Source organism: Loxodonta africana, chromosome 7, assembly GCF_030014295.1.
Source record: "Loxodonta africana isolate mLoxAfr1 chromosome 7, mLoxAfr1.hap2, whole genome shotgun sequence".
In the NCBI taxonomy this organism is placed as follows: domain Eukaryota; kingdom Metazoa; phylum Chordata; class Mammalia; order Proboscidea; family Elephantidae; genus Loxodonta; species Loxodonta africana.
In genome coordinates this window covers 49,662,995-49,689,759 of record NC_087348.1, presented here as the reverse complement: position 1 = coordinate 49,689,759, position 26,765 = coordinate 49,662,995, and the positions used below count along the sequence as shown (strand labels likewise).

The following is a 26,765-nucleotide window of genomic DNA, read 5'->3' as shown; positions in this document are numbered from 1 at the left end:
AGCTTCTGGTAGCCCCAGGCTTGTAGATGTATCTTCATGTGGCTGTCTTCCCCTCGTCTGTCTCTCGGTGCCTTTTCTCCTTTTTTTATAAGATTGGGTTAGGACCCACCCTATTCTGGTATGCTTCATGTTAACTAATAACATGTTCAAAGACCCTGTTTCTAAACACATTCATAGATACCGGGGATGAAGAAATCAACATATCTTTTTGGGGACCACCATTCAATCTATTTAAAGATGGTAAGCCTTTCTGCCCTGCCCTACAAAATCCACATTAAAGCAAGAAGATTGCTGGGCGTGCACTTTTCCATCTCCAAGGCATGAGTCCCCGCCCACACTAACGCGGGTGGAGTCCAGGCACATCCTGACTTTGTGGGCGGATGGAAGTAGAAGGGCGTTTTGGTGATGTTTTCTTTTTTTTCCTTGACATTTCCCAGCTGAGCTTTATGAAACAGCAAGAAAGTTTTTTTGTTTTTCAAAAGCCAGAGAGTAGCTCTGAAAATCGGAGAAGCAAAGATTGAGAACAAGAGGGAGAGGACAGATGTTTGTAGAAGGAAAACTGACCAGCCCAAAAGGAGAAGAAAAAGAACAGCAGGAGGAGAGAGAAAGATCCTGCAAGTCGTGTAAGACTCAAACCTCCCTTTTTCTCTTCCCAGTCTTCTCCCTTCTTTGCAGCCCCAAAGGAGCAATATAGGTGGGCTGCTGCCTAAAATACTAATGAAGGCACACACAGCCCTGCTTGATGAAGCCTGCTCAAGACCTCTTCTATATTGCAGAAAATTGCATTTCTTTCCTCCCTGAAGAGCCATGGGTATGTGGAGATTATTTTACCTGCTAAGAAAGCAAACCCAAAGAACATGTTAAAAAAAAAAAAAAAAGACCGTATGCCCAAGAGACAGACAATGCTAACCCAGTGTTTTAGTTATCTAGTGCTGCTATAGCAGAAATATTACAAGTGGATGGTTTTAGCAAACAAATTTATTCTCTCACAGTTTAGGAAGCTAGAAGTCTAAAATCAGAGTGCTGACTTTAGGGGAAGGCTTTCTCTGTCTCTGTCAGCTCTGGGGGAAGGTCCTTATCTCCTTTCACCATCTGTGGGCCCGGCCTTCTTTGGAGGTCTCCACGTATCTTGGCATCAGTCTTCCCCTGGATCTAGGAGGTTCTCAGCGCAGAGATTCCAGGTCCAAAGAACACACTCTGCTCCCAGCTCTTCCTTCTTGGTGGCAGTGAGGTGCTTCTCTCTGCTTGCTTCTCTCTCCTTTTATCTCTTGTAAGGTAAAAGGTCATATAGGCCACATCCCAGGGAAACTCCCCTTGAGTTGAATCAGAGCTGTGATCTGAGTAAGGGTGTTGCATTCCACCTTGATCCTCATTAACATGACCTGATCCTGCCTCATTAACATAACAGACAGCTCACTCCCAACTGGGACCATAGACACAGGCATAGAGGCTAGGATTTGTAACACATCACAAAATGGAGGATAACCAGATCACAAAATGGAGGACAACCACACAATACTGGGAATTATGGCCTAGCCAAGTTGACACATATTTTGGAGGGACACAATTCAATCCATGACACCCAGCAACACATTTTTGAAGCCAGCAGATTATGTAACATTTACAAAGTCATGTTTCCCTCACAAGGTATGCTGCTTTTTAACTTACAGACATTTTCCCCTTTCTATTAACTTCAGTGGCGTAGTGGTTAAGTGCTACGGCTGATAACCAAAAGGTCAGCAGTTTGAATCCACCAGGCGCTCCTTGGAAGCTCTATGGGGCAGTTCTTCTCTGTCCTGTAGGGCCGCTATGAGTCAGAATCGACTCAATGGCAACAGATTTGGGTTTTTTTTTTTTTTGGTTTATTAACTTTAAGTAATGGTTTACATTAAGTAACACGTTCACTCTTAAACGTAAGATATGTGTTCTGAACAATCTTGTTTCATCTCTCCCTGCCTCTTTTCTGATGGCATAATCTTAATGAAAAGCCCCACACGTGGTCTTGTTTTCAAGATTCTCCTGGGGCTTAACCCCTGCCCACTTATGTATGTGTAACCCTCTGTTGTTGTTGTCGCTATTGCTGTTGGTAAGCAGAATAAACAGTGCTGTTCATTGCTGTGTTTGGGACTAGTTGGTACAGTTGGTTAGCACTTGGTGCCCAGGAGGGCAGAGGGACTGGACCTAGGTCTCAGGATGATCCACCTGCCTTCCCTTTGGCCCGTGACCACTTTCTGAACCTGTGGGCAACACCTCCAACCTGCCCCATTATTCACAAAAGAGATGGGGGAGTTTAGGGGCCTGAGAGATGAAGAGAGCTTTGGGCTGTGTTATTTGACCTGTTCAAACCCATGGCCCCTTCAGTAACCATTCCCACCTTAACTCCTCGACATCCATCACCGGCACTCTGATCTTCTCATTGCTAACAGTCAAGATGGTTAGGACCAATTTCCTGTAGTTTCCAACCAAACTTATATTAAATTGGGTATTATATGGATTGGATGATATCCCCCCCCAAAAAAGATATATTGAAGTCCTAATCCCTCGTACCTGTGAATGTGACCTTGTTTGGAAATAGGGTCTTTGAAGATGTTATCAGTTAACAAGAGGTCATATGGGTTAGGGTGAGTCTGAATCCAATCTTAGAAAACGTTTTGTTTTCCAGCAAAACTTATGTTAAATATGTTTTTGCACACTGTACACTTCTCCCCTCCCAGAGCATGGGTCCCTCTTTGATGTAAAATCGTTTGCTTAGGGTGAATTCTACATGCCTTATGTACAGAGGTCCTGTAGTCGGGTTTATATAGATGAGGGCAGATAGAAATGTACAGACTTATGCGGCTGCCTGACAGAGGTGAGAGCCCATCTTAGGTTTACTCAACTGATTTTATTGCCCCCATGAGAGTCAAAATATCCCAGGCCAATGAAATGAGGGATTTCTTCTGATCTCAGCTCTGCTATTTACTAACCTAGTGAGTCCTTGAGCATGTCACCCAGGCTTTCTAGACTCCATTCTCCCTTCTTTAGAATGAGGGATGATATTAGCTGAGTTCTAAGAGTCTTTTGGAGCCCTGGTGGTGCAGTGGTTAAGAGCTTGGCTGCTAACCAGAAAGTTGGTGGTTTGAATCCACCATCAACTCCTTGGGAGAAAGATGTGGCAGTCTGCTTCTGTAAAGATGTACAGCCTTGGAAACCCTATGGGGCAGTTCTACTCTGTCCTATAGGGTCCCTATGAGTTGGAATTGACTCAATGGCAGTGGGTTTGGTTTTTTTTGTTTTGGTTTGGTTTTGGCTTAAAAGTCTTTCAGCTCTAAATGCGTAGGATTCAGCTATGAATAAAACAATTTAGCTAGAGTACAGGAAGCTGAATTCGGCCTGATCGTTGGAATTTTAGAGTCCAATGTGATTGTAAGTAAAGAAGGAGTAAGAGAACAGTGATATAACAGTTGTTGAATCTTCTGGACAAAACTCCTGTGAATACCAGTGCGGACTTGTCCAACTCCTTTAACCTTAGTTATTGGTGGCCAAGGGTGGCAGCCAGGACCCCGGCTGTTGGTCTGAAGAGACTGCTGTCTTCCTAAGTGCCCATGCCAGGGTTGGAACCCCCCTGCAGCTGCTGTGTCACTGCTTGAGGGAAATGGGTGCCCATTTGCTTCCCCATTCCCTTCCACGCAGGCAGAGAGGGCCAGAGAGCCTGAGGCCAGCAGCACTTACTAGGGAAAAGAAGAGGAACCACCTCCTAGAACACATTTCTGTTCTTTCCATGTTGTTTCTCCTCTGTAAAGATGTGCCTAGCAAAGATGTGGGCACATTTTAACAATAGCAGCTACTGTGTATTGGTGTCCTATCAGGTGCCAGTCACTAGGCTATAAGCATTTTTTTAATGAATTATCTATTCTTCACAATGACATAATCAGGAGTAGATTACGATCAGATGAGGAACGGAGGCCCAGAGAGATTTAGTGATTTTTCCAAGAACACACAATTAATAAGGAGTCAGGATTCGAACTCAAGGCCCCTGGCTCCAACCCCTAGCCCTTCCCCAGATGCGTCCCAGGAAGAACACATTCTTTTTGCAAATAGAGGCAATGAGGCATGTGTGAACAGTCTCCTGTTGATTCCATGTAACTCTGTGGGAGGCAGCCACAGCCGCCTTTGCTTCCCTGGAGGCTTATTATTATTATTTAATTTATTGAAATGAAATTTACAGAACATAAAATTAACCATTTTCAAGTGGTTAAACTGAACAATTCAGTGGCATTTAGTACATTCAAATGTTGTGCGACTACCACCTACCTCTATCTCATTCCAAAACATTTCCATCAGTCCACAATAAAACCCCTTTAAGCTGGCAATCCCCATTCTCCCCTTCCTGACCTTGGATGACCACCAATCTGCATTCTCTCTCTATGGATTTATCTATTCTGGAAGTCTCATGTAAATGGAATGATATAAATATGACTTTTGTGTCTGGCTTCTTTCATGTAGCATAATGTTTTTTCAGGTTCATCCACGTTGTTGCATGTCTCAGAACTTCATTTCCCTTTATGGCTGAATAAAATTCTCTTGTATGTATATGCTACAAATTGTTTATCCATTTATCTGTTGATGAACATTTGAGCTGTTTTCACCTTTTGACTACTGCGAATAGTGCTACTATGAACACATGTGTACACGTACTTGTTTTGTTTGAGAACTTGATTTCAGTTCTTTTGAGTATGCACTAGGAGCGGAATTGCTGAGTCATATGGTAATTCTATGTTCAACTCTTCAAGGAGCCACCAAACTGTTTCCATAGCACCTGCACCATTTTACATTCCCACTAGTAATGTCCAAGGATTCCAGTACTTCCACGTCTTCACCAACACTTAATATTTTCCGTTTTTTGGATTATAGCCATTCTAATGGGTGTGAAGGAGCCCTGGTGGCATAGTGGTGAAGGACTCGGCTGCTGATTTGAACACACCAGCAGCCCCGCGGGAGAAGGGCCTGGCAGCCTGCTTCTGTAAAAATTAACACACCACTGCCGTCGGGTCAATTCCAACTCATAGCAACCCTATAGGACAGAGTAGAACTGCCCCATAGAGTTTCCAAGGAGTGCCTGGTGGATTCAAACTGCCAGCCTCTTTGGTTAGCAGCCATAGCACTGCTGCTATGCCACTGTGCCACCAGGGTTTCCTCTGTAAAGACTATAGCCTTGGAAACCCTATGGGACAGTACTAGGATTGCTGTGAGTCAGAATCGACTTGGCAATAGGTTTGATTTTGGTTTAGTGGGTGTGAAGTGGTACCTCATTGTGGTTTTGATTTGCATTTTCCTAATTACTCCTCTGAAGGCTTTTATCTTGACTCTTGCCCTTATTTGATGTCTTCCTTTGAATCCTCAGGGAAAACTCACACAATGTCATCTGTATCACCTCTTTCACTCCTGTCTAGTGGTCAGGAGAGGCGAACTCAGTAGTAGTAGTAGTAGCATTTGAGCAATTTGTTATGTAATTTTACAAACGGGGCATCTTTGAACCAGGACGCGAATAGGCTTTCCTTCTGGTGCCAGGACACAAGGTGGCTCTTCCTGGGACTGATAGCTCTGTTAGGAGGAATCCTGAGGGGCATTTCTGGGACCTGACACAATGGGAACAGCACGGGAGTGTTTTGTCTTTGTTTACAGGAATTTGGTTGACAGATGAGCTGGGAGCCACTCACAAAGGCCCTAGAAAGAGAACTGCTTTATACCCTCCATGGAGATGATTTGGCATTTATGGTTTCAAAGAAGTAATTTCTAAAACCCAGCTGTGGGTTTTATTTCTCTCTTGATCGCTTTTAAATGTCATTCTTTGTGTCTCATTGTCACCGGTGCTTGATCTGGCCCTGTATAGAGAATGTGATCATTAGTATTGGCTACTGGTAGCGCCCCATTGCACCGGATGCCGTAACAACAGCACGTCCTTTATATCCAAGCTGTTTCCACATCCCAGTGGATGGATGGTATTAATGATCCTTGGGTGGTCTGCAGTAGAACAAATTCTATTAAATGAATAATCATGCATTATGTTCCCAGATCATGTAAGTTTTGTTCTCTTTAGAAAGATCAGAATTGTTTTAAGCATCTATGATTGCAGGGATGATTGTCCCTGAAGGCAGGGTTTGTATGTTTGGGATGAAGTATGCTTCCCAAGGGACATGGAGGAGGGGCTGGACTTTTGGGGTACACAGAAGGTGGCAATTGCCCCCACAGTAAGTGAGACTCCAGCAGTCCTGAGAAAGCTCTAGTATTCATTGAAACCCTCCAAATGCTTAATGTGCTCAGCTACTAACTGAAAGGCTGGAGGTTTGAGTCTATCCAGAGGCACCTCGGAAGAAAGGCTTGGTGATCAACTTCTGAAAAATCAGCCATTGAAAACCCTGTGGAGCACAGTTCTACTCTGACACAAACGGGGTGGCCACACATCCAAGTTGACTTGATGGAAGCTGGTTACTGGCGCATGCACTGACCATTGTTTTTATTTCCATCGTTAATGCCTTGCTTGTTGACTACAGATACGCCTGGTATTGATGAAGCATGGCAGCTGATTATATGGGGGGGTGAGTGGGATGGGAGAAAGATGGGAAAGAAAGGAGTTCCATTTATCTTCTATGCACCAGGCACTGTGCTGAGCTTCTTTGTACATCCTCTCTGACTTAAACTTTAGAGCCCATTAGGAATATGTTCTGTGATGTAGACTTTCTTATTCCCTTTTTACAGAGAAGGACTTGAACTCTGAGAGCTCCAGTGGGTTCACAACTGGCAAGTGATAGAACTAAGAGAGAGCCCAGTCTCTCTTAAGCTGTCCTCCTTCTCAAATGAGAGAATACCTGAGGGGGTTCTGGGCATCTTTGGGGTGGATATCAAAAGGACCCCATAGAGGAGGAAGGGGTGAGGACACACAACAGGGTGGTTTGCCCAGGTATGAGGGGCTGAGTTATAGGGAAGCACTCAGATTCCTCAGCAAAGCTGTGGAGGAGGAAAAATAAAACATCGGCAGCCTTGAGCCAAGGCTTATGAGTGGGAACCAATGAAAACCCAGTTAGCCATACCTGCAACTGTGCTGTATTCCTATATGGACCTTTAACAGCACACATTCTTTTAAATAAAATGTGGGTTTAATGAAGCTGCATTGGAGATGTCACAGCTCACAAAGGAGGGAGCCCAGGCTTTTGGAGTTACACAGGCTTGGGCTTGAACTCTGCTTGTTACTGGCTGTGTGACCTGGACAAGTCACTTAACTTTTTCTGTATCCATAACACGTGGATAATAATTCCTAACTCCTGGGGTTGTTGGGAGGGTAAAATGAGGTAAGAACGGCCAAGCCCTAGCATGGGGCAGAGCATGGTAGCCTTAGTGGTGGGTGCAGGGCCAGCGGTGGCTGTGGTTCCTGAGGCAGCAGGGAGTCAGCCCTCCGAGCATCCCCTCTGCCTTCTGCCTCCGCAGTGCTGCAGGGTGTGGACAACTCGCTCGTGGGCCTACACAACCAGAGCTTTGCCCGGGTCATGGAGCAGCGCCTGGCCCAGCTCTTCATGATGTCTCAGCAACAAGGCCAGCGGTTTAAACGGGCCACCACCCTGGGAAGCTACACCGTGCAGGTGAGTGTGTGCAAAGCTTCTAGAATTGTCTAATAAACGTGGGGGATATGCTTCCCAAGACTAAGTAAGTCATGCTGTGTGCAGAGAGCACTGGTGCTGTAAACTAGTTAAGCCACTTAGTCAACACTGCTTTTAGGTTTGGGCGACTGATGGTCATAACCATCAAAAGCACGAAGGAGGGTGAGAGTTAGCACCTCACCCTACTAGCTCACTACCCTATTGGTTGTTGCTGTGGGTTGAAGAGTCTTTGGTGGTCTGCAATGACCTCATCAGGTAAAGCAATGGTCAATTTTGTGGCCCAGGTTCGTGGTTTCCCCTCTGGTTCCACGGGACCCCTATAATTTACAGATCTCCAAATGACAGAAAGGAAGTCTCTAGAACTCAGACAGCTCCAAAATGGGATTTACCTCAGCTGAGGGGGATAAAGAACTGCCATACAATCCTCACGTTATTTGTAAACCTAAGAAGCCTAACACATTCTGTGCGTCTAAAAGGCCCCAGGGAGACATTCTTTCCCTGGTTTCTTCTAAGTGCTCTGGTCACTTGGTCCCTGTAGCTGCCTAGAGAGTCTACGAAGCAGATGGGGGTTTAACTCTGGAAATCCTTAATTACAGAGGCTGCAGATCACCTTCTAACATTACCCTTGGAGAAATCTTGATATGAATCATTTGCTATTAAATCAACATAGAGTGAAGTTCTTAGATATTTAAAAGCTCATTCACCTTCTACCTGGTTGTACTAACACTCTCCTCGTCTTCTTTCCCACTAGGAAAGTGGATAACTTTCCCAGGTTTCCCCAAATAAAATTCGTTCTACATAGCTTACGTCACCTTCCACCCAGAGGCCTTTCTTCTGGGCCCAGATAATTTTAAACGTGGAGCCCTCTTCAAGAATATTTAGATTTAAAGATACTTCCCTAGTTGATATGTTTGAAAAATGAGTCTGAAGAAGAAATACATAGGGCTAATAAAGATTTTTAAATACTTAGCTCCATTCGTGATCAAAGTAATGCAGGTTTTAACAACAAGATGCCATTCCCACCTGCAAAAGATAAGTAAAATTGTGCTATCCAGTGTCGGTGAGCATAGAGTAGATTTCAAATACAGTAAATTGGTACGACCATTCTGGAGGGCAATTGAGTAATTTAGACATCAAGAGCCTTTGAGAAGGTCCCAAACTTTCTCCTAGGAGTTCATCTCTGGGAGATAGAGGTGAACACAAAGATGTATAGGTAAGGGCAGTGTTTTCTCTGAGAGTGTCCAGAAAATGGTCCTATGAGGAGGCCTGAGTCAAAGGGGCTCAATGGTCAAATCAGTCTGGGCAAGTGTACACCCCATATTCCCTTCTTAAAGATTTTCAAAGCGTATTTGCACACCAAAAACTCTAAAAAGATCTGCAGTAAAGCAATCTCAGCTTTACTTCATATGCTGCTTTCCAAATAAAAGACCCTTGTTTTCAGTAATATCTACTTTCTACTTTTCATAATACTTTATTATAATACTTTTTCTACTTTCCACTTTTCATACTTTATTATGAAAAGTTTCAAACATGCAAAAAAATGAGAAAATTATACAATGAACACCCATCTACTCACTATCTAGGCTCTATGATTAATATTATACTATTTTACTATTTTATACTTGATATAGATTTTTTTGCAATTCATCAGTGTTGTTGCATTATTCAGTAGTTTATTCCCTTTTATTGCTGAATAATCTTTCCTTATATGAGTATACTATCTTTTGTTTATCCATTCTTCCATTGAATGACACTTGGCTTTTTCCAGGTTTTAGCTTTTATAAATAAAGTTGCTGTGAACGCTCTTCTACAAGTCTTTTTACGGCCATATGTTTTTGTATCTCTTGAATAAATAGTGGAGTTGCTACTTCATAGAATCAGTGTGTGTTAGTGCTCTAAGAAACTGCTAGTCCTTTTTCCAAAGTGGTTGTACCATTTTACACTATTACCAGCTGGCTGTGTAGTTCCCGTTGCTCCACATCCTCTTCAACACTTGGTGTTCTCCTTATTTTTAGCCATTGTGGTGGGTATATACTGGTGTCTTATTGTGGTTTTAATTTGAATTTGCTTGATGACTAATGTTGAGCATTTTTTATGTGCTTATTGGCTATTCTGCTGGTGAAGAATACTGAATATACCATGGACTGCCAACAGAAGGAACAAGTCTGTCTTGGAAGAAGCGCAGCCAGAATGCTCCTTAGACATAAGGGTGTTGAGACTTTGTCTCGCATATTTTGGACATGTTATCAAGAGGGACCGACCAGTCCCTGGAAAAGGGCGTCATGCTTAGTAGAGGGTCAGTGGGAAAGAGGAAGACCCTGAATGAGATGGTTTGGCTCGGTGGCTGCAACAGTGGGCTCAAGCATAACAAGGATTATGAGGATGTTGCAGGACCAGGCAGTGTCTAATTCTGTTGTACATAGGGTCGCTCTGAGTCAGAACCACTTGACAACACATAACAACAACAACAACAGTTGGCTATTCAGATATCTTCCTTTGTGAGCTTTATGGCTGGATTTTTTGCCCATTTTTTATTGTGTTGTAGTAATATCTTTTTTTTTAATTGCTAAATATAGCATATAGAGAAACTCATATAAAAAATATAGGAGCTTAAAGAACACTGATTAAAAAAAAAACACACAACCCAAAGGCAAAAACATTACATTTACCTTACTTACCCCAGAAGCCCCTCCTATGTGCCTTCTCTGATTGTACCTCCTTTTGGTGGCATGGTGGTTAAGAGCTCAGCTGCTAACCAAGAAGTTTGGCAGTTCAGATCCACCAGCCATTCCTTAGAAACCCTGTGGAGCAGTTCTACTCTGTCCCATAGGGTCGCTATGAATCAGAATCGACTCGACAGCAGCTGGTTTGGTTGTTTTTTTCTGGCCAGAGTTCAATGTGATTCTGAAGTTTGTGTTAAATCGGTCTTGTATTTACTGTATAGTTTTTGACACCTGCATATGCATCCCTAAGTAGTGTATCATTTAGTTTTGCCTGATTTTGAATTTTATATCCTGTGATTTATTTCTTTCACTCAATATCAGGCTTTTATATTTACACATATTGATATAAATAGCAGTAGTTCATTTATTATCACTATAATATTTCATTGTATGACTATACCTTAACTCACAGTCTACTATTAATGATTTTTAGATTTTTCCAGTTTTTTGCTATTATGAACAAAGCTGCTATATTTTAAAAAATATTTTTAATATCCTCTGAAATGCGTATTCTGTAGTACATATTTTGCCAAATGCTATATTATAATGTTTATCGATTGTTAATGATAGTAGTGAAAAGTTGATAATCTAAATGTTCAATAATAAAGGGTCAGTTAAGTGTATGTTTATGAGATACCTATATAATAGAATACTACGTAGGTATAAACATTTATGTTTTATGTATTTAGAATATTTATAAATTGTTCATTAAAACTGAGAATTAGTAGCAATTAAAATGATTAATTGTAAAGGAGTTGTTAAGTAAATTCATGAGATACGCATTGGAAATCGTGTAGAAATTAACATTTATGCTTTTGTTATATTTAAGGCCATTTAAGGATACAAGAAAAAATAGCAAGACATGATACTATATATAGGATGTGATAAACAATTTTATAAAAAGAAAAAAAAAGATTTGTGTGGGAAAAGGCAATGAATAGAAGCAAATACTCCAAAATGATAACAATAATTAGCTTGTGATAGAGGAATTGCAGATGATTTTTATTTTATTTCTTTATGCCTTTCTGGATTTTCATCTTTTCTGAAGTGAATATGTCAAACTTTTAAAGTGAGAAAAGATAACAAATGTTAATTTAGAAAAAGGACACCGTGTCCCAAGTACTGTTCTTATCAGCCATATTTTGAGTCACGAACATATACCTTAATTTTTTTTTCGTTTCTGGCAGTTGCAGGAATTTGAAATTAAAAGCTGTGTTTGAGACTAACCTAGCATGTCCTGATTTAATGTGACGGCCTGTTTTTAATTGAGGTCAGAGTCCTGTGTGGAAGCTGGGAAACATCAGCATTCCAGTGTTTCCTTCTCCAACCCCGAATTGTTCTTTCTGGATGTTCATATTTTCGCAATCTTTTTTCTCTTCCCATCTCCCCCTCCACCCACAGCAGGGCTTCTTGAGCTGTTGCTGAAAGGGAGGCACACAAAGACTGAAGTCTAAAACACACGTTGTGGGGCCACTTAACTGCTGAAGGCTGCAGCAGTTGGGAGAGAGCCCGCTGATGGCAGGGGTGAATGCAGGGGCAAATGCAAGGTCAATGCCAGATGCCCTGTAAACATGGCCTCTCTTTTTCCGAAAGATGGTAAAGATGCAGCGTGTGCCGGGGCCGAAGGACCCAGCGGAACTGACTTACTACACCCTGTACAACGGGAAGCCTTTGTTGGGGACTGCAGCGGCCAAGATCCTGAGCACCATCGACTCCCAGAGGATGGCCTTGACCCTGCATCATGTTGTCCTTCTGCAAGCTGATCGTAAGGGGACAGCCTTTTAATGCTTTATTTTTAATGCCGTTGTTAAATGTCTTCTGCAAATCAAAGTGATTCCTCAAACCCGTGTTAATGGACCCAGAGGTAAACATATTTCTGCTGATAGAAGATTCTGAAATCAATCTGCTATGTTTCCTGTGTGGCTTAAAGCAATAGGTTTTGGGCAAGGAATATTTTGAATATTAGAATGATGGTAATGATATTGCTTTGGCCCCCAAGTCGTACCCACTCTTCCTCCTCAATGTAATCTACTGACTAGCTAAGAAAAATCACAGTGGCCGAGATTATATTTGTATGCCGGGGGAATTCAAGATAATTTGATTCAATAAATATTTATAGAGTCCTCCATGAACAGTGCTAGGTGCTGGAGGACGTGCAGAAGTGAGCAAGACCTGGAAGAGGAGAGGAAGTTAATGCAGGTATGAAGGGGTACAATGCAGGAAAGTGCTGCTGGAAGGCAAAGTGACATAGAAATCAACAGAGTTTGCATTGAATGGGGCACCTGGAAAGAATTAATAGAGAAAGGATATTAAAAATAATAGCTACCACTTTGAATATGCTACCTGGTGACAGATACTGTGCTAGTTGCTTTATATAAAAAAAAAAACCAATTTCTGCTCTCATTGCAACAGAGTTTAGTCACCTCCAAATTACAGATGAGGAAACCGAGGCTCCATAAAGGTAAATGACTTCCTCAGCATCACAGAGCTAGTACTTTGGCAACCAGGATATGAATCTGGATTGTCCTGACTTCAAACCTGTGTTCTTAACTGTGTTACACTGTGAGATTTCAGCAGGAGGGCTGTGTGTTCCAGAAAGAGGGTACAGTGTGAGCAAAAGACTGGAGGTGAAAAGCACCAGGTGTGCTTGAAAACTGGGAGTTCAGATTGCCTGGAATGAGGAAACAGGTAGAGGAGCAGATGCAATTAGAAAGGTGTAGTGACTGGGGGACTGTGGCCTTGAGTGGCAAGGGAAGGAGTGTAGCATTGTATGATCAGCTGAGTGCAACTGTTACAGATTTCTGAGCCAGAGAGTAATATCATTGGAACTGGCCCTTATTTAGGGAGGTTGCTCTGCCAGCGCAGAGTACAGGGCCAGCAGAAAAGAGGAAGACCCTCAACAAGGTGGATTGACACAGTGGCTGCAACAATGAGCTCAAGCATAACGATTGTAAGGATGGTGCAGGACCGGGCAGTGTTTCATTCTGTTGTGCATAGGGTCGCTGTGAGTCGGGACCGACTCGATGGCATCTGACAACAACTCTGTCAGCAGTGTCCAGGAAGGGTCAGAATAGGAGACGGAATATGGTGTGACCATTAAGTAAGGGCCTTACCATGGCCCAAGGGTTTGGGGTCCAAAGGAGGACTATAAGTGAAAAGAGAGTTAGGAAATGAGGAGTGGAAGGTGAGAGCTTTTGTGATAGAAATTTCAGTATTTGGCAACAAACAGCATAAAGGACATGGGAGATTATCTTCCATTGATTTCCCGGTTGGTGTCCACGCTGCTTGAGAACTTGATGCCTGGCTCATGGTTTTCCTTCCCTCCTGTCTTCTCCCTTTTTCCTGAATGACTTTTGCTTCTGGGGTGATGGCCCAGACCACATGCTGTGGTGGTTTTCACTTCTTCTTTGCCTAGGAATGATGGTTGCCCTCTGTATTCTTGAGTTTTGAAATGACCTTTTCTGACCAAAATGCTCTTCTTTTGCACTTTCCCGTTCCCTCCTTTTGGGCTCTGTCCCCGTCTCTGGTCAACCACTTGTTTCATCTGTTTTGCTTCATCCTCTTTATGTGGATTTTTGTAGGTTTCCGCTCTCCAGGAGCAGATGAGAAGAGACAAGCCAATGAGAAAGAGGAGGAACAGAGATTTTTTAAGTCCCATTTTCTCCTAATAGTTTTGAGGTCGGCACTTTGAATAGAGAACCACAGTGTTGAATGACCACCTTGTCCCTGTGAAGGAGACTGTAATGCCCTGTGTGTTTCCCAAAACCTCACTGCTGTCGAGTTGATTCCGACACATAGCAACCCTGAAGGACAGAGTAGAACTGCTCCATAAGGTTTCCAAGGAGTACCTGGTGGATTCAAACTGCCGACCTTTTAGTTAGCAGCCGTAGCTCTTAACCACTACACCACCAGCGTTTCCCTGTGTGTTCCAGTGCCTTCTAAATCACTAGTTCTAGAACCAAGATGGGAGTGGGCAGTGGCCACTTGACCTTTCCACCTCTGAGTAACAGAGCAGCACTTGATTCCTTAGAAGTGGCTATGTTTCAGATGGAGGTTCCATTTGTGGCCTTTCAGGGTGGTTATCCAGCTGCTGGGGTAGGGAAATGTCTCCCCACAAGAAGCAAATTAAAGCTAGAAGTGGTTTACCATACATGGCCATCAGACATTTATCTCAAAAAAGGCTGCTTAAAGAAAGCAATAGACTGACCCTAGGAGAAGGAACTCTCATTCATTCATTCTTTCAACAAATTTTTTTGAGCACCTACTATGTGCCAGGCACTGTTGTAGGCCCTGGGGATGCAACAGAACAGAGCAGACAAAACCATTACCCCCGTGGAGCTGATGTTCCTAGTGTGCAGATCAAATAAACAAAATAAATGAGTGATATGTTAGATGCTGATAAGTGTTATGGAGAAAGGTAAACAGGAAAAGGGCTAGGGGACAACAGGGAGGGGAATCAGGGAGATACTTACTGAGGAAGTAACCTTTGAGTGACCATCTGAAGGAAGGCAGCAAAGGAATGATCCCTGAGGATATCTGAGAGCAGGGTTCCAGGCATAGAGCTGGAGACAGGAGATGTTTGAAGGGTTTGAGGCCCAGCAAAGCGGCCACTGAAGAAGGATAGATGAAGCCAGGGGTGCAGACAAAGGGGCCAAGGTGCAGAAGTGCCCCAAGTGGAGTGGTGTGTGGGGTAGGAAGCCACAGAAGGGTTTAGGCAGGAGAGAAACATGGACAGAGCACTCACTAGCTGTTGGGCACTGGGCTACAGTCTTCCCGGCATTGACTCACACCAAGTTAAGGAACTCATGTTTGAGACAAAGGTGACAGCATGAAAACAAGCTGGGAACATTTTTTATTTTTTTCTTTTTTGTGTTTTTCCATCCCTCCCTCCCTGCATAACCACCGAAGATTGTTTCTTTTTGTGTGTAAACCTTTTCAGGAGTTTTTACAGTGGTGGTCTCATACAATGTTTGTTCTTTTGTGATTGATTTATTTCACTCAGCATAATGTCCTCCAGATTCATCTCATCCATGTTATGAGATGCTTCACAGATTCATCACTGTTCTTTATTGTTGCATAATACTCTGTTGTATGTATGTGCTGCGGTTTGTTTATCCATTCATCTGTTGATGGGCAGCTAGGTTGTTTCCATCTTTTTGCTATTGTGAATAATGCTGCAATGAACATGGGTGTGCCTATGTCTATTTGTGTGAGGACTCTTAATTTCTCTAGGCTATATTCCTAGAAGTGGGATTTCTGGATCATATGGTATTTCTATTTCTAGCTTTCTAAGGAAGCGCCATATCGTTTCCCAAAATGGTTGTATTATTTTGCATTGCTGGGAACATTTTTTAATGGGTTCTTTTCCCCTGTTTAACATTTGCTTTCTGTGAGAATAATTTATCATGAATTTGGATTATTCTTCATTTCTCTGACAAATACTTCTGCGGGGACACGTGTACTTCCATTCATATGTGTTAACTCAGGAACGACTTACATTGTGTACTGTTTCAGAGAAATGACTTCAAAATGTCTAACCTCCCTGGGGCTCAGTTTCCTCATCTGCAAACTTGGGATCAGAATAGCATGTGAGCAAAGAGCCCATCACATAGCCACTCAGTAAACTTTGGCTCCTTCTATCTTCCTCTACTGCAATTTTTGCAAATTAACCATTTGTTCCATTTCACCTCTGTCCATGACTCTGTACTTTTAGATCATTATGCCAATGAATATATTGGGTTTGGATGGCTTCAGTTGACCTAACTTTACTATCATTTTGACAATTAAATGAATTTATTAATGTGCAAAAGATAAATCTGTTCTCTCCGCATTTCCGTAGAGGTGAAGGGATTTTACATACTGCACCAAGATGAAATACAGCTGCCAAAAAAATACAGCTGAGTAAAAGCCAAACACATGTAAATATTTCATTCTTGCCGATGAAAAATGTATATATTCAGGGGATCATGCTCTAATGTGCTATATATATATATACATTTTTCTCCATCAGGATAGAATAGCATAGCCAAATAGAGGCATACTGATACTTTTCACAGAAGCTGTAAGCTTTAAAAAATGTTAATGGCATAAAACTCACATATAAATACTGAATTACTAAAAATAGTAGCAATTAAGTGTTAATGTCAACAGAAGTACATTGTCTAATGAGCTGTTTTCAGAAGCTAATAATGTGATTAATCACCAATCGATAAAAACTGTGGAAAAGAAGCTCTTTTGTACTAATAGTATTTCAAATCCAAGTGCAGCCAGAAGAGAGGAAATTCTTGGCTAACAAGATACTGGTTGAAATCAGGGGGTGGTTAAAGTCAGAGAGAAAGCTGACTGGCTCCTCAGGCAGGTACTCACCACATGGCATTTACTGGTGGGGTCTTTATATCCTAGGGTCTGGTCCTCAGCTTTGCAGGTCTAGTACCCACCTCCCTGGAGATCAGCAGGTTCAGGAGGACCAACTCATGCTAACCAGACTTATAAGAGCTTGATATGTAAACCAGATGGCCAGTATCTTAATTTAAACTATGACTAGAACTGCCAAGGAGATGGGACTTTTCCTTTTAGCTGGTTGATAATCTGTCCTGTAAGAAAGCCTATATGAGGAGCCAAATTGTAACGGATAATGTAATTCATTTATACATTCATTGAACATTTAATTGAGTATCTACTATGAGCATGTAAAGAAGACCTGGTTGTGTAACGGTTAAGCACTTGGTTGCTAACCTAAATAAAGTTTGGCAGTTAGAATCCATCCAGCAGCTCCGTGGGAGAAAGACCATTGCAGTAATTCAGGTAAGAGATATTGGTTGCTTGGGCCACAGTGGTAGCAGTGGTAAGAAGTGAAGATTCTGGATATATTTGGAAGGTGGAAGTGACGGGATTTGTTGATGAATAGGATTTTGGGTGAGAGTAAAACAGAAAGATAAGCTTTGATGTCAAGGTTATTGGCCTGGGACAATGTAAGGAAGGAATCGCCATTTATTGGAGTGGAGAATATCACAAGAAGAACAGGTTTGCTGGGAAATTGAGAGTTTGGTTCTAGGTATATTAAGTTTGAGTTACCTCTTGGAGATTTGAGTATGCAGTTGGATATAGCAGTCTAGAGTTTAGGGTAGAGGTCCTGGCTGGAGATATAGAAATCAGCATCATCAGAGCACAGATGGTGTTTAAAACCATGAGTCTGGATGCTCATCTCAGTGCTTTGAACCGGTTGCATTTCTAACAAGTTCCCAGGGAGTTATACATAAGAATCACCTGGGGATCTTATCAAAATGTAGATTCTGATTCAGTATATCTGGGGTGGAAATGCACGTTCTCAGGAGAGGTTCAAACTGGAATGAACCAGTTCACAAAGCTCTGAATCATCTAAAAAGTGAAAGAGAAGAGAACTTTGGTGGTATTAATGGGCAATTATCACCAAGCTGAAAGAGCCCATTGCAGCCCTCTTGTCCACCAAGGTAGACCTGCTTGCTCTCTGACCAGATTCTTCATGTCTGCCAGTCAGCATATGTTCCCCTGGCATGGACAAGTTCATGCCTGCCTTTTATGCCTTTTTCTAGATTTCCTGCAGACCCCACTTCCTTCTGATGATAACTTTCTTCCTGCAGATAATCACTCTGGTTATTGTTTTTTATTCCAATCCTAAGAACATATTGGTCATTTTGACTTTTCAATTGGACCAAACTATTCCAAGCTTCCCACCAGTGATCCTGGGGGAGACTCATTGATCTCACGTTGAGGGCCTTTTCCTTTTTCCTTTTCTTCCTTCCTTTTTTCCTTCTTCTTTCCTTCCTCCCTCCTTTCCTTCCTTCCTCACTTACTCCCTCTCTCCCTCCTTCCCTTCTTTCTTTTAGATTTTTCCTAACCAAACTTAGCAAAAAGTTGAAAAAAGTATATAGTGAACACCTATGTACCCACCACCTAGATTCTAAGTCAATATTTTACTATATTTCTGTTATCACACAATCTATCCTACCATCCATCCATCTTACTTTTTTTGATGCATTTCAAAATAAGTTACAGACATCAGTATACTTCAACCCTAAATACTTGAGCATGCATATCATTAACTACAGTTCAGTGTTTGTTTATGATATGTTTAGGCAAAATTTACGTACACTGAAGTACACAGATCTTAAGTAGAGAATTTGATGAGCTTTGACAAATGAATTCAGTTTTGTAACGCAAATTCGTACTGTGATAGAGTATGACATTCACCCCATTGCCCCTCCTAGGTTAATTAATCCCACTTCCACCACTGCAGGCACCTACTGTCCTGATGACACATGCTTTCTACTGACGATCACTTTGGTTACACTTTTCTTTACTCGGATTCTGAGGACAGCCTGGTTTTTTTAATTAGACTGAGGCATTCTCAAACTTCCCCTGCCAGCTATTTTGGGGGAGATACACCTACTCTTTTTGTATTTTATTCATTGCTTACTCAGAGGTTCATCTCTCTGTAGCCTTTGCCTCCTGATTCTACCACCTACTTCTTTTTTTTAATTTTTTTTGTGCTTTAAGTGAAAGTTTACAAAAAAGTCAGTCTCTCATACAAAAATTTATATACACCTTACTATGTACTCCTAGCTGCTCCCCCATTAATGAGGCAGCACACTCCTTCTCTCCACTCTCTCTTTTCGTGTCCATTCAGCCAGCTCCTGTCCCCCTCTGCCTTCCCATCTCCCCTCCAGACAGGAGCTGCCCACATAGTCTCATGTGTCTACTTGAGCCACGAAGCTTGCTCTTCACCAGTATCATTTTCTGTCTTATAGTCCAGTCCAATCCCTGTCTGAAGAGTTGGCTTTGGGAATGGTTTCAGTCTTGGGCTAACAGAAGGTCTGGGGACCATGACCTCCGGGGTCCTTCTAGTCTCAGTCAAACTATTAAGTCTGGTCTTTTTAACAGAATTTGAGGTCTGCATCCCACTGTTCTCCTGCTCCATCAGGGATCCTCTGTTGTTTACTACCTACTTCTAATCCTTAGATCTCTTCTCTCCTCCTTTGGCTCTTGGGTATCATCAGTGGAGGAAGTTAGCAATGACACATCTTCCTCCTCCTCCTCTTAACAATAATGAAGACTAGCATTTATTGAGCACCTACTGGGGACCACATGCTGTGCCAAATCACCACATGTACTTTGTGTCATTGATTCCTCACATAATGATAGCCCCATTTTACAGATGAGGAAACTAGGCCTTAGAGAGCTCGAGTAACTTGCCAAGGTCACCCAGCTACAGCGGCAGAACCTTTCTGACCCCAAACCCTCTTAACCTCCACACCCTCCCCTTCCATGACTTGGGTTGGGAGGAATTTGTCTTGGGGTCACTTCCCTCTTCCTTTCCTCAGTGCTGCTCGTCACGTGCTTCCTGCTTGTTCTTTCCCACAGCTGTTGTGAAGAACCCGCCCAACAACCTGTGGATCATTGCTGCGGTGCTGGCGCCCATCGCCGTGGTCACAGTGATCATCATCATCATCACTGCCGTGCTCTGCAGGAAGAACAAGAACGACTTCAAGCCAGACACCATGATGAACCTGCCTCAGAGGGCAAAGGTATGCGGAAGCAGAGCAGGAACCCAGGCCTGCACAGCTCTTCCTGTCTTTCCCCTCTGGTTTCTGAGGCCATTGCAAATACCATCAAAGACATCCTTACAAGCCCTCATTTTGAAGGAGACCCTTTATTTTTATAATCAGGACATGATAGGTAATACTTATCTAATGCTCACTCTGCCATCAGTGCTTCTAACTGCTTTACATGTAGCAATTTGCTTAATCCTTATAGCAATTCTTTGAGGAAGTACCATTATTTTACAAGTGAGGAAACTGAGGCACAGACAGGTAGGAACTAGATAGACCTGAAAGGGGCCTTGTTATTGTTGTTGGCTGCCATGGAGTCAGCTCCTGATTCATGGCGTCCCCATACACAAGGGAACCAAGCACTGCCTGATCCTGCACCACCTCGTGATCAGTTGCAGATCGGACCATGGTGATCCATAGGATTTTCACTGGCTGATTTTCGGAAATAGATTTGCAGCCCTTTCTTCCTAGTCCATCTTAGTCTGGAAGCTCTCCTGAAACCTGTTCAGCATCATAGCAACACACAAGCCCCCAATGACAGATGGGAGGTGCCTCACATGAGGTACATTCCCAGGTCTCCTGCATGGAAGGCCAGAGCTCTACCACTGAACCACCCCTGCCTCTGAAAGGAGCCTTAGATCATCTAATCTGACTCCCTCCTTTTACAGATGAGAAGCAACTCCTTCAAGGTTACACAGTTAGTAAGTAGAAGAACTGATTATATAGAACCAAGTCCCTTGGCTCCCAATGCAGGGTTGTTCTGGGGATATTAGACCCTCAAAAACAGCCCTTCTTCCGTTGGCTGGAATGATGTACCTTCGAAGGCTGCCATGGTGGACTAGCTGCAGAACCTTGGCCAGGTAACCATCAAACTCCAGTTCTGTGGCTTGACTGAAGCCTGACTGGAGCCTGTCCTCCTCCAGTGAAGCCACCTCTCTGTACCTTCCACCTCCACTGACTGGGAGGGGCATGGATTAAGGAGACATTGAAGGCTAATTTTCCAGTCATGTCTCTCCCTTCATGATATCCACCAAGAGAAATATAATAACTTGTAATACCCGATGTTTAAATAATGCCTTAGAATTTGCTGGGCTTTTCTGGGTTCATCACCTCCTTTGCTCATCACAGCAGCCCTGTGAGGTAGATCATAGTTAGGGCAGGTTTTATTATTCTCATTGTGCTGCCGAGAAACCCAAGAGAAAGAGAATCTGAGGGACTTGTCCAGAGTCATATAATGAGCACCAGAGGGGTGACTCAGGCACATGTCTGAGTCCCTGAGCTCTTTCTACATTACACACCTGCCAGAACCTTGAGATTTGGCAAGTAGAAATCCCCTTCCAGCTCTGAACTTCAGAGCTGGGTCTGCCTGTGCAGGAATGAAACAGTGAATACATCTTGCACTTCATATGCACTGGAATGTGCAGCAGCTGTGGAGATCGTCCCTGCTGGGAGCCACACTACAGGCTTAGTTCTTTCCAGATGATCACACCTCGCTTCAGCAAAGGAAATCAAAGGATTTCCATTGTTTACTAAACTGATACACCTGTTGCAGAGCTGCAGCTTGATTAGACACTGTGTACTGAATAGACAAACCCCGAGGAAGATTGTTCTATTTCTGTTGCCACAAAGGCACCCGCTTCCCAGTTACAGTATGATGTTGGTAAGAAATGTATGTTGGAAAATTATCCAAGCAGGGGCATTTCTGTTCCATCTTAGCTTAGTTACAACTTGAGCCTTTCAGATGTAACAGTAATTACCAGAATCTAATTGCAGCCTAGCCCAGGAATGCAAAACACGCCGTACTGAGGCTGTAAATAGTATTTTTGTGATACAGATTAAACCAAAGTTTTATTAATTTGCCAAGCTGAGTTGGGCAGTACACGATTTCAGCATACCTTCTGGCTGGAGAGCTGCCTGAAGCTGGAGCCAATGAATGTTTGTGGGTTTTCGTAGCCCCTTTCATGTTCCCACCCGGTGCATTGTGCTTCTGAGATACCTGGCCGATACTGAAAATCAAGCATACTTATGTTTCATGAGAAGATTGAATTCACTTATGTGTGCTGGCAGTGGTGGTGGTGGTAATGGTGGTTGTGATTGTTTTCTTCCTCAGTGAGGCTGGGCTATGCATTTTGCTTTCCAAAACCCTTTTATCACGGGAAACCAGCAGAGTGGAACTGTCTCGTTCTCACCGAGGTCCTTCTGCCATTGCAACCCAGGCACACTGCAGTGTTGGAGGGAGGAGAGAGCTGCCCACATCGCTTCTTACAACCTTGTGTGTGTGAGCAGAATTCAATTAATGCCAAGGGGACAAGGCTGAATGAGAGAGTTAGCCCTCGCCACCAATCCATGAACTCGGAGGATGGTCCCAGGGGCATCACTGTGTCTTTGGACTGCAGGCTCCAGTGGCAGAGGACAGTGCTGGGGATCCTTGCTGAGACTCAGTAATTAATTAACACGCTAAGCAGAGGAGGTGAATGTGCCTTCCTGGGAGCTGAGGCTAGGGCGTGGATGCCTGCACCCTTCTCCAGAGACAAGGTACTATGGACGTAACCTGTTACCATTGTCGTCAGCTAGGCTTCTGCAGGGAGAATGTTGAGAAAATGATACATACAGAAGGGCCAGGAGTCATGCCTTTTCCACCTCTTTTCTTCCTAGTTCAGTTCTCTGTATCCCTTATCATTGGATTTGCAGCCTTTTCCCAGTTGTTCCCTTCATATAATTGAAGAGAATGTGCCACCTGGAAAAGGCAACCTTAGGAGAAGGTAATTGGGGCCATACCCTGATGTAGGATGAAGCAGGGAGGGCCTGCAAGGGTTGGCATGAAAATCTGCTTGGGACAATCACCCCCCAAGGACAGCCAACTGTCTCCTCTCTTGCATACTATCTGTATGACCTTGGGAAGTTATATAACCTCATCGTGCCTCAGTTTTCCCATCTGTAAAGTGGAGGTGATAACAGTACTCACAAGTTATCATGAAGATTCAGTTACCTATACATTGCTTTGATCTGTGCCTGCCATATAATAAATATTATATGCAAGTTGGTCTATTTGAGCACACATGCTTTTTTCTTAAAAGGTCTGGGTAACATGTCTACCTTTGTAATTATTGGAGATTATTTTGATTTGATAATTTTATAAAATCCCACTGAAGCACCTATACGTACTTCATAATGTTTTTGTTTTTCTTTTGCCGTTGCCAAGAGTCACTAATGTGCATCCAATGGAAATTAATTCATCTCAGGTAACTTTCAAAGGTTGAGAGTTGAAAGGCCACATTGTCCTGGGAGTCAGAAAACCGAGGGACTAGTTACCTCTTAGCTGTGTGATCTTGGGCAAGTCACTGAACCTCTCTGAACTTCCATTTTTCTTTATCTTTAGAAGGAAGATGGTGATATTTTTCCTCCTTACCTCATAGGGGTATTGTGAGGATGAAATGAGGTGTCAGTGTTTTATGGACTTTAAGTACCAAACATATGCCTGGATTGTTATTATTAACCTAATAGCAATGGCCATCTTTTACGCTTGTCATTCCTTAATGTCTCTCTTTCAGCACTCTCATCATCACTAATCTAGTCACCTGAAGTACCCAGTGGATAACTCCAACCTAGTGTGAAGGGTAAGGGGTCAAATCCAGACAGAGTGAGGGTGACTGGGAGATAGGATCAGAGCCACCTTCTACACCTCACGGGGATCTTGGAAAGCCTTGCTGCCATTAGAGAAGGTCATTGCCTCACTACAGGCCAAGAGTCTCAGTAGGAGGTGCCCAACCAAGATGGCAGACTATAGAAGGAAAGGAGAGGTCATGGGAAGAATCATAAAGCTGTGGTTAGATGCTCAGGCTCTGAGTCATATACTACTGGGTTTAAATCTTAGGTCCACAACAGAGCCGCTGTGTAAGCCTAGGTAAGTTGCCTAACTTCTAGAAGCCTCAGCTTCTTCGTCTATAAAGATTCATAATACCAACCTTCTTGAACTAGATAATTTATGCAATGTTCAGTACTGTACAGGTAATACTGAATAAGGCCAAAACTGTGAGTCCCTTGAGGGTAGGGGACCATTTGTTGTTCATCTTTATATTATTCATCTTTATATCTTCAACGGCAAGCACAATGCTCAATAACTGTTGTTGGAACTGAAGTGAACTGGACAATGGGGCATGGGGGTGCAGCAGAAAAGGAGCCAGGGGATGAGGCTGGGCAGGTGGGTGCAGCCAGATTGTGAAGGGCTTTGAATGCCTTGCCAAAGAGTTTGGGTGCCATCAAACATTGTTCATGAGGGAGTGACATGACCAGACATGGTTTTAAGGATGATAACACTGGAGGCTTGTTGAGGGTGGACCTAGAAAGATGAATAGGAGCAATAAGACCAGTGCAGGAAACAATGGAACGGTGGATGTGGGGAGAAAAGGTCAACTCCAAGAAACATTTCTGGAATTGAGTCAATTGGTGACCAATTGCTTGGGGAGGAACAGACAATTCAGTATTCTAGGGACATGATCAAGTCATCCAAAGGCTCTGTTCTCTTTCACATAGCACCAGTGCATAGGACAGAAAAGAACAGACATTTGCTTCCCTTAGCAAAACACTATTTCAGAAACACATCCCAGATCCTGGTGTCAGAATGCCAGTGATTTCACATGGATTAGAGCATGGCTGTCTCAGAGGAGAGGAAGGGTGACCACATTTCCCAGAGTGAGGTCCCCCAGGGAATTGGAGGAACCATCCATGGAAAAGCTACCAACTCATGGCAACCCCATGTGTGGCAGAGTAGACCTGTGCTCCACAGGGATTCCAGTGGCTGATTTTTTGGAAGTAGATCACCAAGTCTTCCGAGGCACCTCTGGGTAGACTCAAACCTCCAATCTTCTGATTAGCAGTCAAGTGTGTTAACTGTTTGCACTATCCAAAGACTCCATGGTGGGATTAGAGGCATCTTAAAATGAGGAAGATTTAATGGATTTAACAATAAAACTCCATCCTATTCTGAGACTCAGTGGTAAAATTTGATGAGTTGGCCCACAGTCCCAGATATAATAAATTTGGAGCCTCCCTGGAGCTCCGGTGGTGCAGTAGTTAAGCATTCAGCTGCTAACCAAAAGATCAGCAGTTCGAATCCACCAGCTGCTCTGGGGAAACCCTATGGGGCAGTTCTGCCCTGCCCTGTAGGGTCACCATGAGTCAGAATCGACTCGACAGCAACAGGTTTGTTTTTTTTTCCAGAGCCTCCCTGGTGCATTTCTTAACTAAATTAGCTTCTGAAGGAGGAGCTTCTGATCATATCAAGTTCTGATAAGATTCAAGTGGTGAAGGTGGCTTTTCATCCCCAAATTTTGTTGAAAAGAATGACTGACGTCCATTTCATCTGGACTGTGAGTTAGTGGAAGCGCATGTGACAATGATAACTAATGTTGATTGAGCTCTTACTAAGTGTCACTTAGCTAAATGCTGAACAAGAGTTTCCTTACTTAATCCTCACAGGAGCCCCTGAGGGCAGTTAGATATCACTCTCACCTACACACACATGTCATCATATTTACCCTAATATCATTCCCATTTTACAGATGGAAACGGATGCTCAGAGGACTTCAGTAATTTACTCCAGGTCATACAGCTAATAAGTGAAAGAGCCAGGATTTGAGCCCAGGCAGTCTGCTTTCGGAGCTGTTGCTGTAATCTCCACCCTGTACTGCCTCAGATTTGTATTGTGCTGCTTTGGGGTGCCAAGCAGAGTTGAGGCACTCCCAGGAATTGTTTAAACATGGCTCTTGTTTTTTTATTACCCCATTAATAGATGTCTGTTGGGTTTTGCTCGCAGCTGCCCTATTCACTTGGGATTTCAAACACTGTATAATAAATTCTTTGCTTATTTCCCAGTAATGAATTATAGGAGAGCCAGCCTGCTTAAGGGAGAAGTCTGGATTAAAGAGTAATTCTATAAATTCCATTTTATTGTTAATGATTTGCTGCCTCACATTTTATAGCATGTTTCTCTGTGTTTTCAGATCTGCAATTCTCTTTAATACCCAAGCATGGTGGAGGTAAAGCAGATATGATTATCTTAGTTTCTCAGATGAGAACACTGAAGTGCAGAGTAGTTAAATGGCTTGGCAAAGCCACCCACTTGCTATTACCTATAAAGCTGTATGAGAGCTGAGTTTAAGTATGATACACTATATCTAGACAGGAGATTCTGCAGGGCCTGTTTTAACACATCAGTTAAGAGTGTTTCTAATTAGCAGTCTCCATTGACTTAAAATTAATGTTCTGAAATCTTAGAAATAAGTTTGTTCTCGCACGCATATTTGCATCTTTATTACACTTTTATCTACAGAGATTCTGTAGCTGGGTGCAATTAACACCGATTCTGACGTTGCAAAGGCAGAAGTTATGATGGAGATTAGAGTGAACCCTCGTTCACTGGAAACCCTAAGTGTGGTTGCATGACATGCACTTTCCCGCCTGCCTTCTCTTAAAGTCGTCTAATTAGAGTCACACTGCTAGAAATGTGATTGCCAATCGGTTTCCTCTTCACAGCCAGTGCAAGGCTTTGACTATGCCAAGCAGCACCTGGGCCAGCAAGGGGCGGATGAGGAGGTCATCCCGGTGACTCAGGAAACGGTGGTCCTCCCACTCCCTGTTAGAGATGCTCCAGCCTCTCAGGAAAGAGAGGCTGCTCCGGATGGAAGCACCATCAAGACCGCCAAGTCCACGGAAACCAGAAAGAGGTAGGACAGGGCCAACTTCTGCCTCTCCATATCAGCAAGAGAGATGATTGATGGCGAGAGCTGCGAAGCCCTCACGTTAATTCTGCTGTTCTCTTT

General features: G+C 43.1%; 1 protein-coding gene across 1 annotated transcript in view; it reads left to right on the top strand.

Moving 5' to 3' along the window:
* KIAA1549L (KIAA1549 like) overlaps positions 1 to 26,765 on the top strand; it is a 133,482-nt gene that overhangs the window by 28,447 nt on the left and 78,270 nt on the right. The window contains exons 9-12 of the mRNA XM_064289439.1: positions 7,465 to 7,616; positions 11,951 to 12,122; positions 19,757 to 19,920; positions 26,479 to 26,669. Of these exons, the coding sequence (XP_064145509.1) occupies positions 7,465 to 7,616; positions 11,951 to 12,122; positions 19,757 to 19,920; positions 26,479 to 26,669 (679 nt within the window). The remainder of the gene's footprint in view (positions 1 to 7,464; positions 7,617 to 11,950; positions 12,123 to 19,756; positions 19,921 to 26,478; positions 26,670 to 26,765) is intronic.